The following is a 13,874-nucleotide window of genomic DNA, read 5'->3' as shown; positions in this document are numbered from 1 at the left end:
CTTAAGTGTCTTTCAGCCATTTTAGATTCCTCTGTTGAGAGTCCTCTGTTTAGGTCTGTACTCCATTTTTTTTTTTTTTTTAAATTGGATTATGTGTTCTTTTGGTGTCCAATTTCTTGAGTTCTTTGCAAATTTTGGAGATCAGACCTCTGTCTGATGTGGGGTTAGTGAAGATCTTTTCCCATTCTGTAGGCTGTCATTTTGCCTTGTTGACCATGTCCTTTGCTTTACAGAAGCTTTTCAGTTTCAGAGGTACCATTTATTAATTGTTTCTCTCAGTGTCTGTGCTGCTGGGGTTCTATTTAGGAAGTGGTCTCCTGTGCCAATGCATTCAAGTGTACTTCCCACTTTCTCTTCTATGAGGTTCAGTGTGGCTGGCTTTATGTTGAGGTCTTTGATCCATTTGGACTTGAGTTTTGTGCATGGTGATAGATATGAGTCTATTTTCATTCTTCTACATGTTGATATCCAGTTATGCCAGCATCACTTGTTAAATATGCTTTCTTTTTTCCATTTGATATTTTTTGCTTCTTTATCAAATATCAGGTGTTTGAAAATGTGTGGATTGATATTCGAGTCTTCTATTTGGTTCCATACATTTACAATTTTTAAAAATTTATTTGACTTTATTTTACATATATTAGTGATTTGCCTGTATTCATGTCTATGTGAGGGTGTCAGATCTCCTGAAACTATAGTTGCAGACAGCTGTGAGCTGCCATGTGTATGCTGGGAATTGAACCCAGGTCCTCTGGAAGAGCAGATCATGCTCTTAACCACTGAGTCAACTCTCCAGCCCTGATAAGTTTACAACTGCAATATTACCTCATCAACAAATGGAAATTAGACATAAAGATTACCTATCCTCTAACTTAAAAAAATTATTTATAAAAACAGTACTCAATTATAAAAAATAAAAACAACACTGATAAGTGCAATGCTTTGGGTTCAAATTCCTAACCAGGTTATTTGTTTTATGATTCTCTATCTCTGACAAAAGGTAGAACATGGGGCTGGAGAAATGGTTCAGCAATTAAGAGAAGACCTGAGTTTAATTCACACATTAGTAAGCTGACTCTGGCTCCAGGAGATCTGGCACCACCTTCTGACCTCCACGAGCACTGCATGGACATGGACAAACTTGACTCCCTGCAACACATAATCTTTTTAAAAATGTAAGGATGCAGAGCCCTGGCTGCTTTGGCAGAGGATTCCAGTACCCACATGGCTGCTCACAGTTATCTGTAAATCCTGTTCCAGAGGATCCAATGTCCTTTTCAGTCCTCTGCTGGTAACGGACATGCATGTGGTACACAGGTAAGTGCAGGCTCCCAAACGCATGAAAAAGAAAACCTAAAATCTCTTATCTAATAACAACAATAAGAACAAATCCATCTCTTAAATTCATAATGCTACAGTGTTGTTGGTTCATGAGATCTAGGCTTCTCAGGAAGGGTGAGTGACATGCACACCTTTGTAAGCGATGATACCATCACAGATCTCTTTGAAGATCTGTGCTAGGCGTGCTGCCCGGGCCACTTCCAGGTTTTCTTCTGCGGCTGCCAAGCGTCTTGTTCGAACAGATCTAGCTGTCTGCAGGGCAGAGAACTGGGTCATGAAGACATCTGCAAAGAGAAGGTATAAAGCAGTTCAAGAAATGAAGAATTGGATTCATGTTTTTCTTTTCCAGCTGACTAGTTCTTTCTATTTTTTTAAATCTATTATCTTAATATCTTTAGGATATTAAGTAGAATTAGTGGGCAGGTAGTTGCTTCTCTTCCCCTACATAAAAAACTAGAAAACACTACTGTTTCTATATAGCGGTAAATGCTACAGAGTGCAGTGGCTCCAAGTGTATATACTCCATAATGAGTCTAAGCAGCCTCCATCCTTCTTACTTTCTTCTCTCCTCCCTATATTAACATGCTGCTTACACCCTCCCACCCTTAAGTCTCTCGGCAGCTAAGAGTTTGTATTATTGCTCTTGTTGAGGACCTGAGTTTAATTCTTAGCTCCCATGTCAGGTAGTTCACAACCTTCTCTATCTCCAGTGTCCTGGTATGTCATGTCTTCCTCTAGACTTACACACTTAATATACAAAAGTCTTTAGATAAACGTGTGAGTGAGCCGAGTCTAAGCTGCAGGAAGTACTCTTTCTATTTCCAGTTCACGTCCTCTCTTGCAGTGCTGCTAAAAACAGTCTTGCCAAAGTCAATGTGAGGAGGAGGATGGCAAACTGGAGTGCATGCACGTGTGTGTGTGCACGTATGCGAACACGCGCATGTGAATTTAGCAACAGGCAGTGTGCCTGGCACTACATTGCTCTGGTTGGGTCATATACATCAGGCTGGCCTTTTTAAATATGCAGTTCCTCTGCTTCTGCATCCTAAATCCTGGGATTATAGAATGTGTCATCACACCTGGCTCAAATAATTTTTTGTTGTTGTTGTTGGTTTTTTTGAGAGAGGGTTTCTCTGTAGCTTTGCAGCCTGTCCTGGAACTCACCATGTAGACCGGGCTGACTCCCTAGTGCTGGGATTAAAGGCATGCATCACCACCGCCTGGCTTGTTTTCTTATTTTCATGTATTTAGGTTGGAAGGAGGCAATCATAGGAAAGTGGTTAGCAATTTGGGACTCCTTTTTGTTTAGGCACACACTTCTCTTAACAAGTGGCAACATTAGACACTGATCATACTCACACACCCCTCTCTGAATAGGTGACTTGTAAGATAGGACCCTTTGGTAGTTTAAAATGAAAATGGCCCCCAAAGGGAGTGGCACTATTAATCCACACACCTATGAACATCTGATTTTTGACAAAGAAGCAAAAAATATAAAATGGAAAAAAAAGCATATTTAACAAATGGAGCTGGCATTAACTGGATATCAACATGTAGAAGAATGAAATAGACCCATATCTATCACCATGCACAAAACTCAAGTCCAAGTGGATCAAAGACCTCAACCTAAAGTCAACCACACTGAACCTCACAGAGGAGAAAGTGGGAAATATACTTGAACGTATTGGCACAGGAGACCAATTCCTAAGTATAACCCCAGTAGCACAGACACTGAGAGAAACAATTAATAAATGGGACCTCCTGAAACTGAAAAGCTTCTGTAAAGCAAAGGACATGGTCAACAATACAAAATGGTAGCCTACAGAATGGAAAAAGATCTTCACCGACCCCACTTTGGACAGAGGGCTAATCTCCAAAATATACAAAGAACTCAAGAAACTGGTCATTAAAAGAATAAATAGTTCAATAAAAAAAATGGAGTACAGACCTAAACAGAGAACTCTCAACAGAGGATTCTAAATTGACTGAAAGACACTTAAGGAAATGTTCAACATCCTTAGCCATCAGAGAAATGCAAATGGCCAAGATCAAAAACACTGATGACAACTTGTGTTGTAGAGGATGTGGGGAAAAGGGAACACTCCTGCATTGCTGGTGGGAGTGTAAGCTGGTACAACCCCTTTGGATGTCAGTGTGGTGATTTCTCAGAAAATTAGGAAACAACCTTCCTCAAGACCCAGCAATAGCACTTTTGGGTGTCTACCACAAGGACATGTGCTCAACTATGTTCATAGCAGCTTTGTTTGTCATAGCCAGAACCTGGAAACAACCTAAATGCCCCTCGACTGAAGAATGGATAAGGAAAATGTGGTACATTTACACACTAAAGTACTACACAGCAGAAAATAATGACATCTTGAAATTTGCAGGCAAACGAATGGATCAAGAAAACATATTGAGTGAGATAATCCAGACCCAGAAAGACAAATATAATATGTACTCACTCATAAGTGGCTTTTAGACATAATGCAAAGAAAGCCAGCCCACAATCCCAGAGAACCTAGACAACAAAGAGGACACTAAGAGAGACGTACATGAATCTAATCTATATGAGAAGTAGAAAAAGACAAGATCTCTGGAGTAAATTGGGAACATGGAGTTCATGGGAGAGGGGTGAAGGGGAGGGGCAAGGAAGGGAGAGGAAAGCCAGGTGGAAGGCGCACGCCTTTAATCCCAGCACAGGGGAGGCAGAGGCAGGAGGATCTCTATGAATTCGAGGTCAGCCTGGTCTACAAAAGCTAGTTCTAGGACAAGCTCCAAAGTTACAGAGAAACCTTGCCTCAAAAAAAAAAAAAAAAAGGAAAATAGCCCCCAAAGGGAATATAGCCTTTTTGCTCAGGATACCACCCAGTGAGTCAGCTGACTTCCTGTAGCCTGTGGAATTCAGCTATTCCTCCAGCATCACATCCTACCTGCTTGTCACCATGTTCCCTAAAAATCATTTCAGGGACAATGGACGGAACTTCTGAAAATATAAGCCAGCACCTCAATTCAATGTTTCTCTTTATAGGTGTTGTCATGGTGTCTCTTCAAAGCAATAAAAACCCAAACTGCGACAACTTCCTTCCTATATGGAACTGCATAGACACCTCACTTGGAACAATGGAGTAAGTTTTCCCTTTCCTTAAAAAAATCAAAAAACAACAACAAACCCCCTTAAATTTGGCAGGGTGGTGGCGCACGCCTTTAATCCCAGCACTCAGAAGACAGAGGCAGGTGGATCTCTGTGAGTTTAAGGCCAGCCTGGTCTACAGAGCTAGTTTCAGGACAGCCAAGTCTGCACAAAAAAACCAAGCCTGCACAAAGAAACCTTGTCTTGAAAAACTCAAACCAAACCAAACAAATAAAGCATCAAACTTACTCCACTTATGAAGTAAACTGGTTTTGAATGCATGCAAAGTAAGACAAAATGTACACTTAGAGTGAGCTGTGAGGGAAGGGTCCCTATTCACCATGCTAGGCCTATACACAATTGGATGTACACAGGATTACAAATGAGATCCATAAAAATGAGTATAATAGCCAGATGGTGGTGGTGCACACCTTTAATCCCAGCACTTGGGAGGCAGAGGCAGGCGGATCTCTGTGAGTTCGAGACCAGCCTGGTCTACAAGAGCTAGTTCCAGGACAGGCACCAAAACCACAGAGAAACCCTGTCTCGAAAAAACAAAAAAACAAAACAAAAAAACAAAACAAAACAAAAAAATGAGTATAATAGAAAAATGATTATATAATTTGTTCTGTTAGTTACAATAGAAAATGTTTTCATAGTACAAGCGTAATAACCAAACTCCTGAGACTCCTGAGACTCCTGACCCCTGAAAGGAGGCCCACAGTCAAGCACTTTCCCTCGTGCCCTTGAGGTTGCTCCTGCTTTCAAAAACGTTACTCTGCTACTTTTCAAAATCCAAGTGAGTCTTTATTTTAATTCCTTGAGTAAAAAGCCAAGAATCTGGCAACACCCAGCCCAGATCTGGGTCATTGTTACCAGTCCAGGGATAGACGTGTCTAATCAGGACATGGCTATAAGATTTGAACTGTTTGGCTTGTAACTTCAAAGAGATTCTAATACCAAATTGCTGAAAGGATTTAAAAATCTGAAAAAATTCATTTTTCTCTTGGCTGGTGAGACTGCTAAGTGGGAGGAGAAGTTTGATGAAAAGTCTAATGCCCTGAGTTTGAGTCCCAGGACTTCCACAGTGTCTTCTATCCTCCACATTCATGCCCTGCCACTCTTTCTAAGACAAAGAAAACTGACCAAGTCATAATCCCAGTACTGTGAAGACACAGAAAGGAGGAATGGGTATTCAAGGTCATTCTCAGGTATATAGCAAGTTCAAAGCTAGTGTGAGCTACACGAGACCCTGTCTCCTAAGTGCAAAACAAGAAACAAAAACTCTTTAAAAAAGTTATTTAATTAGAACATTCCACTTAAATATTGGTACAGTCAGCATGGCTAGATAATTAAGGACTGATCACTGTAAGATTCTAAAGTTCTTTGTAACTGATTAAAGAGAAATCTGTTGGGGAAAAAAAAAAGTTAATTAATTAATTAATTTGAAACAAGGCCACTGTGTCCCAGGCCGGCTTCAAACTGCCTCACTCTCAGTGCTGATTATACGATGTGGGAGACTTTTGTGTTGATTTCATTGGTTAAATAAAGAAACTGCCTTGGCCCTTTAACAGGACAGAAAATTAGGTAGGTGGAGTAAACAGAACAGAATGCTGGGAGAAAGAAAGCCGAGTCAAGAGTCGCCATGATTCTCCCACTCCACAGACGCAGGTTAAGATCTTTCCTGGTAAGCCAGCTCATGGTGCTACACAGAATATTAGAAATGGGTTAGATCAATATGTAAGAGCTAGCCAATAAGGGGCTGGAACTAATGGGCCAGGCAGTGTTTAAAAGAATACAGTTTCCGTGTAATTATTTCGGGTAAAGCTAGCCGGGTGGCGGGAAGCAGCCCACCGCTCAGATCACAACAATTATAGGTATTCATTAAGTCACAGGCCTGGCTCTTTCTTTTGAGACAGTGTAATGACTCATGCAGCTAGCTCAGGCTGGCATGCAATGGTGATTTCAAATACTCGATTCTTTTGCCTCTACCTCACAAATAATGGGGCTACAGGTAGTGCCACCATGTCTGCGCTCCCCCCCCCTTTAATAGTTAGTTACTTACCTTTGTGAATGTGCGTATGTCCCAGAACACTTGCGAAAACAAGAGGACAGTTTTCAGAAGTCTCTTCTCTCCTTCTACTATATGGGTCCCAGGGAAACTCAGGTTGTTGGGTCTGGTAGCAGGAGTCTTATCTGCTGAACCATTTTGCTGGTTCTGAGCATGATCTTTTTAATATTTTCCTTCCTACTTTTCAATAAGACAGGCTCTTGTTTGGCTGGGTGGTGGCAGTGCATGCCTTTAATCCCAGCACTCAGGAGGCAGAGGCAGGCGGATCTCTGTGAGTTTGAGGCCAGTCTGGTCTACAAGAGCTAGTTCCAGGACAGGCTCCAAAGCTTCAGAGAAACCCTGTCTTGAAAAAGTGAAAAAAAAAAAAAAAAAAAAAAAGAGACAGGCTCTGGTGTAGCCATTGTCTGGCTTGAGGCTGGCCTTGAACTCCGGATCTTCATGCTTTCACATCCCAAGAGCTGGTATTAAAGGCATGCACAACCACATCCTACACTAGACATTTCATGGGTCAGGTGTTGTGGTGAGATTTTAATCCTAGCACTTGAAGCCAGGCGGTGGTGGCGCACTCCTTTAATCCCAGCACTCGGGAGGCAGAGGCAGGTGGATCTCTGTGAGTTTGAGACCAGCCTGGTCTACAAGAACTAGTTCCAGGACAGGCTCCAAAGCTACAGAGAAACCCTGTCTCGAAAAACGGAAAAAAAAAAAAAATTCTAGCACTTGGAAGGCAGAAGCATGTTGTGGGACAAGCATGTCTTGTACCTTGTAAAGATTTGTTACTTGTATTGTTTAATAAAATGCTGATTGGCCAGTAGCCAATCAGGAAGTAGAGATGCGGCCACCAGAATAGGAGAATTCTGGGAAGAGGAAAGGCTCATTTATCAGTCATCACTCAGACTCACTCAGACACAGAGGAAGCAAGATAAGAATGCTTCAGTGATAAAAGGTACCAAGCCACATGGCTGACACAGACAAGAATTATGGGTTAATGTAAAATGTAAGAGTTAAATAATAAGACGCCTGAGCTAATATAAACCAACCAGTTAGCCGGGCAGTGGTGGCGCACGCCTTTAATCCCAGCACTCAGGAGGCAGAGGCAGGCAGATCTCTGTGAGTTCGAGGCCAGCCTGGTCTATAAGAGCTAGTTCCAGGACAGGCTCCAAAACCACAGAGAAACCCTGTCTCGAAAAATCAAAAACAAAACAAAACAAAAAAAACAAACCAACCAGTTTATAATTAATGTAGACCTCTGTGTGTTTCTTTGGGACTGAACAGCTTTGGGACTAGGTGAGACAGAAACCTCTGTCAACATAAGCAGGTGGATCTCTGTAAGTCAGAGCAAGCCTGTTCTACAAAGTGAGTCCTAGGATAGCCAGAGATACACAGTGAGACAAAGTGTCAAAATAAAACTAACGAAACAAAAACAAAAGGATGCACAGACAAGGCTGCATCTCATCTGTTCTGGACTGGATACTAGCTCAAATAATGAGGCTATTTCTAACATTCACTCAAAAAGACTGGAAAAAGGAAACCAGATGCTTTGGATGTATAGTTCTTATGTAAATATGTGAGCAAAGTCCTTGAATTTATGATTACGATTTTTTTCTCTCCATAATGCATCTGACATCACTGTGTCAAGTAACTGAGACAAGGGAAGGTAAAGGTGCCTGGCCCATGCAAGCCTGGTGATCTGACTTCAATCTCTGGAAGCCATGTAAATTTAGAAAGAGAAAACTAATTCCAGGAAATAGCACTCTAGTCTTCACGTATGTGTTGAGGCACACATGACCCAACCCTTATATCATTTATATACATATACCCTTCAATAAAAAAAAAAAGCTGGGCAATTTACCCACTCCAAATAGATACTATAATGTAGTCTTAGCTGGCCTAAAACACAGTATTTTGATTAGGCTGGTCTCAAACTCCTTGTGCCAGGATTACAGGTGTATACCACCATACCTAGCTCTAAATTTTTTTTTATTTAACGTGTATTTTGCCTGTATTCATATATACCCTGTGCATGAAGTGTCCATGGAGACTAGAGGAGGGCACTGGATCTCCTAGAACTGGAGTTACATAGTGGCAGTGTGCCACTATAGTTCCTAGAGTGCTAGGAAGTAAACCTGGTTCCTCTGGAAAGTTAGCCAGTGCTCCCAAAAGATGAGTCATCTCTTCAATCCTGATTTTTTAAAAGCAATTAAAATGATCATTTTTGAATAATTTTATAGAATTAAGAATAAGTCTTCCGAGAAAGATGGTGGTGGCACAAGAATTTTACCAGCACTTGGGAGGCAGAGGCAGGTAATCTCTGTAAGTTTGAGGTCAGCTTGGCTACTAAGAGTTCCAGAACAGCCAGGGCTACACAGAGAGATCCTGCCTCAAAAAACAAAACAACAAAAGAATAAGTCTTCCTATGCCTTACCAGACTTAATATTCCCGTCATCTCTGCAGATGCCATTCCAACGGGTGTACAATGATGTTGAGTGGATGTCACGGTTGTGCTTTACTTCTTCCTGTTTCTGATGAATCTTTTCCCAGTTTCGGACCAAGAACACATGATGCTTTAATATAAAGTTTCTGCAAGAAAAGAGAGGGGTGTTCCTTAATACTCCAGTAGGACTTTATTACATTTCTCACTCTCTACTGCGGCTAAGTGACATAGGTAAGGGAGCAGAACAGTGACGAGACAGGGTTCCTGTATAACAGTCCTTGCTGTCAGGGAACTAGTTCTGTAGACCAGGCTGGCCTCAAACTCCTAAGACCTGGGATTAAAGGTATGTGCCATCACCGCCTGGTTGAGTTTGGAGCTTTTAATAAAGACAATTACAGAATTTGACACTGGTTATCTGAGCACTTAGGGGACTCAGACTTGAAAGTCTACTCGGGTGCTGGAGAGATGGCTCAGTGGTTAAGAGCGCTAGCTATTCTTACAGAGGTCATGAGTTCAATTGCCAGCAACCACATGGTACCTCCCAGGTACCTATAATGAGATCTGGTGCCCTCTTCTGGCATACAGGCATGCAGAACGTATGTATTATTTATACATAATAAATAAATCTTAAAAGAAAAAAAAAGAAAGCCTACTTGGGAAAGACAGTGTGACTTGCAAAACAACTAAATACCATTTTCCTATATTATCTTCAAACATTTGGTAAGAAAATAAATAAATGAGAAAGCAAGAGGTTTTTGGAATGTTGTATAAATCTTGTTTTATTTATGGTCCTGAATTCACTATTATAGTCTAGGCTGAACTCAAATCGTGTAACCTTCTAGTTTCAGACTTCCAACTCCTAAGAATACAGAAGTATACCAGAACATCCCGCTATTTATACAAACTGGGTGGTTCTGTTTATTTATTCAAGTCAGGCACGGTGGCGCACTCCTTTATTCTAACACTGGGGAGGTAGAGGCAGGCTGATCTCTGTGAGTTAGAGGCCAACCTGGTCTACAGAGTGAGGTCAAGAACAGAGAGGGCTGTTATACAGAGAAACCCTGTCTTGAAAACGAAACCAAACCAAACCAAACCAAACCAATTCACTTATTCACAAATTTATTTTGAGATAGTCTCACTGTAGCTCTGGATGATCTGAAACTCTCTATGTAGACCAGGCTGGTCTGGAACTCACAGATTTTGTCTGCCTCTGCCTCCCAAGTGTGAATTAAAAGTCGTGCACCACCATACCCAGCCTATTTATTTTTATTTTATTTGTTTGAATGTTTCGTCTTCATGTACATGTGTGTAACATGCATATGCAGTGCTCATAGAGGTTAAGAGAGGGCACACGCATGCATGAACATATATATGCAGTGCTCACAGAGACAGAAGAGAGGGCACCTGAACTTTCAGAACTAAGATTATAGGTAGTTGTCAGCTGTTGGATTGGTGATAGAAACCAAATCCTGAACCTAAGTTAAAAAAAAAAAAAATGCTCTCACCAAGGCCAGCTGGACTGTGACTGAGAAAGCATGGGATAAAACCGGACTCTCTGAACATGGCGAACAATGAGGGCTGATGAGAAGCCAAGGACAATGGCACGGGGTTTTGATCCTACTTCATGTTCAGGCTAGGTGGGAGACTAGCCAGTTTGGACGTTCACCTTCCTAGACATAAACGGAGGGGAGAGGACCTTGGACTTTCCACAGGGCAGGGAACCCTGACTGCTCTTTGGACTGGAGAGGGAGGGGGAGAGGAGTGGGGGGAGGGGGAGGGGAGGGGGGGAGGGGGAGAAGGGTGGGAGGAGAGGGAGGGAAATGGGAGGCTGGGAGGAGGCGGAAACTTTTTTTTTTCCTTTTCTCAATAAAAGAAAAGCTCTTAACCACTAGCCACAGCTCTAGCCCTTCAATATATTTATTGTCAGTGTGTGTGTGTGTGTGTGTGTGTGTGCGCGTGTGTGTGTATGCACGTATGATATGCATATAGGCAGTGCGAGGGCCACAGTGACTACTTGGAGGTCACAGGACATCTTGTGAAGTCAGTTCTCTCCTTCCACTTTTATAATGATTCTGGGGAATATAATTTAAATCATGAGGCAAGTGCATTTCCCTCCCTCCCTCCCTCCCTTCTTTTTTTCTTTCGGTTTCTCAAGACAGGGTTTCTCTGTGGCTTTGGAGCCTGTCCTGGAACTAGTTCTTGTAGACCAGGTTGGTCTCAAACCCACAGAGATCCGCCTGCCTCTGCCTTCTGAGTGTTGGGATTAAAGGCTTGTGCCACCACCACCCAGCTGTTTTTTTTTTTTTTTCTCCTGAGCCATTTCAACAGCCCTGACTGTTATGCTCTGTTGGCCTGCTATGTCACCTGGGTACCCTGTCCCTTTAAGAGACAAGCCCCACCCACTCCCAACTCCCCTTCTGCAGAGGCAAGCAGGCCTCCTCCAGCCTGAGCTCTCTCCCCTGAAGAGGTAACTTCTGCTATCTCTCTCCCTCTCTCTTCTTTCCCCTTCCCTTGTCCCTCCATAACCCACTGAATAAACCCTATACCTAAACTCTTTTTGCATGGCTTATCTGTCTGTCTCTCACCCACTACAGTTTCCCTGAGACCTCTGGTCACTGCCACCCCTTGTGCTACACCTGCCCATCCTGAGACCAGACCCCCACCACTATATCTTTGAAAAAGAATAACACTGACTTTGAACATTTTTGTTTGTTTTGTTTTTTAGACAGAGTCGTTCTGCCTAACAGTTCTGGCTGTCCTGGAACTTGCTTTGTAGAACACGCTTGCCTCAAACTCATAAACAATCTGCCTGCCATTGCTTGACTGACTTTGAAATTTTTTTTCTGATAAATAGCTAATTCCTAAAATATTTTCTTCTTTTTCTATTTTGTACACTGTGAACATGTGTCTCTGCTAAGGCACTTTCTGATTGGTTTAATAAAGAGCTCAGCCGAGAGGTGGTGGTGCACACCTTTAATCCCAGCACTGGGAGGCAGAGGCAGGCGGATCTCAGGCCAGCCTGGTCTACAAGAGCTAGTTCCAGGACAGGCTCCAAAGCCACACAGAGAAACCTTGTCTCAAAAAAACAAACAAAAAGTATTCAAACCCATTGAGCCATCTAGCCATTTGACTAACTTCTTTCTTTCCTTTTGATAGGGATAGTTCTTATCAGAATAAGCAAGGGTTCTTAATTGCTGAGCTACCTCTTCTAGCCTGAAACTTAGTTTTTTTTCTTTCTTTTTGGAGACAAGGTTTTTATATGTAGTTCACTTCCAGAGTGCTGGCATTAAAGGTTTGTAGCCTTTATCAAGCCTGCATCAAGCCTAACTTTTATTTATTTTTAAATTTTTATTTATCCGTGTGTGTTTTATGTGACATGTATGAGCAAGAAACTTGAGGCCCTGGTTTAAAACATCAAAATGATACATACATACAAATCAATGTTTTTTCTCTATGTGTACTGTGGATCAAATTAGGTAACTTCTACATGTTAGCAGTGTATTGACTTATGACCACTTATATTATCATTTATTTATTTATTTGGGTGTTTATTTTCAGGTTCTATATTTTTTTCTAGATTTATTTATTATGTGTACAGTGTTCTGCCTGCATGTACGCCTGCAGGCCAGAAGGCAGAAAAAGAGCTTATTATAAAGGTTGTGAGTCATCTTGTAGTTGATGGAAAATAAACTCAGGACCTCTGGAAGAGCAGGCAGCGCTCTTACCTTTGAGTCATCTCTCCAGCCCTATTTCTAGATTCTCATTATATGACTTTGACTGGCTTGTAGAGAGGGTTGGTCTAAAACTTGCAGAGATTCATCTGGTTCTGCCTCCAACTTTAATGCCTTAGTGCTGGCATTAAAGGCATGCACTACCATGACTAGTTCCTACATTCTTTTTTTTTTTTTTTTTAATTTTTATGTGTATGGCTGTTTTGCCTGTATGCATGTTCCTGCTCCACATATATGCTCCGTGCCTGTGAAGGTCAGAAGAGGTCATTATTTTCCTCGGAACAGGAATTACAAATAGTTGTGAGCCACCATATGGGCATTAGGAACTGAACCTGGGTCCTCTGGAAGAGCAGTAAGTGCTCTTAACCACTGAGCTATATCTCTAGTCCCTTATATTCTTTTTTGAGACAGGATGAGGTGGTCTGAAAGAATATGGCCCCTAAAGGGAGCAGCACTATTAGGAGGTGTGGTTTTGTTATAGCAGGTGTGGTCTTGTTGGAGGAGGAGTGTCATTGAGAGAGAGGGCCTTGAGAAGTCTCCCCGTGCTCAAGTTACTCCCAGGACACAGACCATTTTCTGCTGCTTCCAAGACCATTCAGCTACTCCTCCAGCACCCTGTCTGCCTGCATAGCACTATGTCCCACCACTATAATGAACAGAACCTCTGAAACTGTAAGTCGACATCTCAATTAAAGGTTTTCCTTTATATGAGTTAACATGCCATGTTGTCTCTTGACAGCAATGGAAGCCCTAAATAAGACACTGTCACCGTGATAAAGCACCAGGACCAGAAACAACCTGGGGAGAAAGAGCTTATTGGGCTACAGGTTACAGTTCATCATCAGAGGGAGCCATGGAGGACTGCTACTCACTGGCTTGCTTCCCATGGTTCACTCCCTCACTCCTGCTTTTTTTTTTATAGGAAACAGGATCCAGGTGTATGCCACCGCCCCAATCCAGTGCTTTCCTTTGTAAAAGTTACTGTGACTGGGCGGTGGTCGCACGCCTTTAATCCCAGCACTCGGGAGGCAGGAGAGGCAGAGGTGAGTTCTCTGTGAGTTCGAGGTCAGCCTGGTCTACAAGAGCTAGTTCTGGAACAGGCTCCAAAGCTACAGAAAACCCTGTCTCAAAAAACCAAAAAAAAAAAAAAAAAAAAAAACAAAAAAA

The 13,874-nt window shown here is 42.1% G+C and overlaps 1 protein-coding gene across 1 annotated transcript in view; it reads right to left on the bottom strand.

Moving 5' to 3' along the window:
* Positions 1-13,874, bottom strand: part of Ash1l (ASH1 like histone lysine methyltransferase) — a 150,692-nt gene that overhangs the window by 19,795 nt on the left and 117,023 nt on the right. Inside the window, exons 20-21 of the mRNA XM_050166355.1 lie at positions 8,968-9,122; positions 1,473-1,625 (exon numbers count right to left, since the gene is read on the bottom strand). Of these exons, the coding sequence (XP_050022312.1) occupies positions 1,473-1,625; positions 8,968-9,122 (308 nt within the window). The remainder of the gene's footprint in view (positions 1-1,472; positions 1,626-8,967; positions 9,123-13,874) is intronic.

Source organism: Alexandromys fortis, unplaced genomic scaffold (genome assembly GCF_014885135.2).
Source record: "Alexandromys fortis isolate MF-2015 unplaced genomic scaffold, M_Fortis_MF-2015_v1.1 scaffold_152, whole genome shotgun sequence".
NCBI lineage: Eukaryota > Metazoa > Chordata > Mammalia > Rodentia > Cricetidae > Alexandromys > Alexandromys fortis.
The sequence above is the reverse complement of the archived record's forward strand: the minus strand, read 5'-3'. Positions and strand labels throughout refer to the sequence as shown.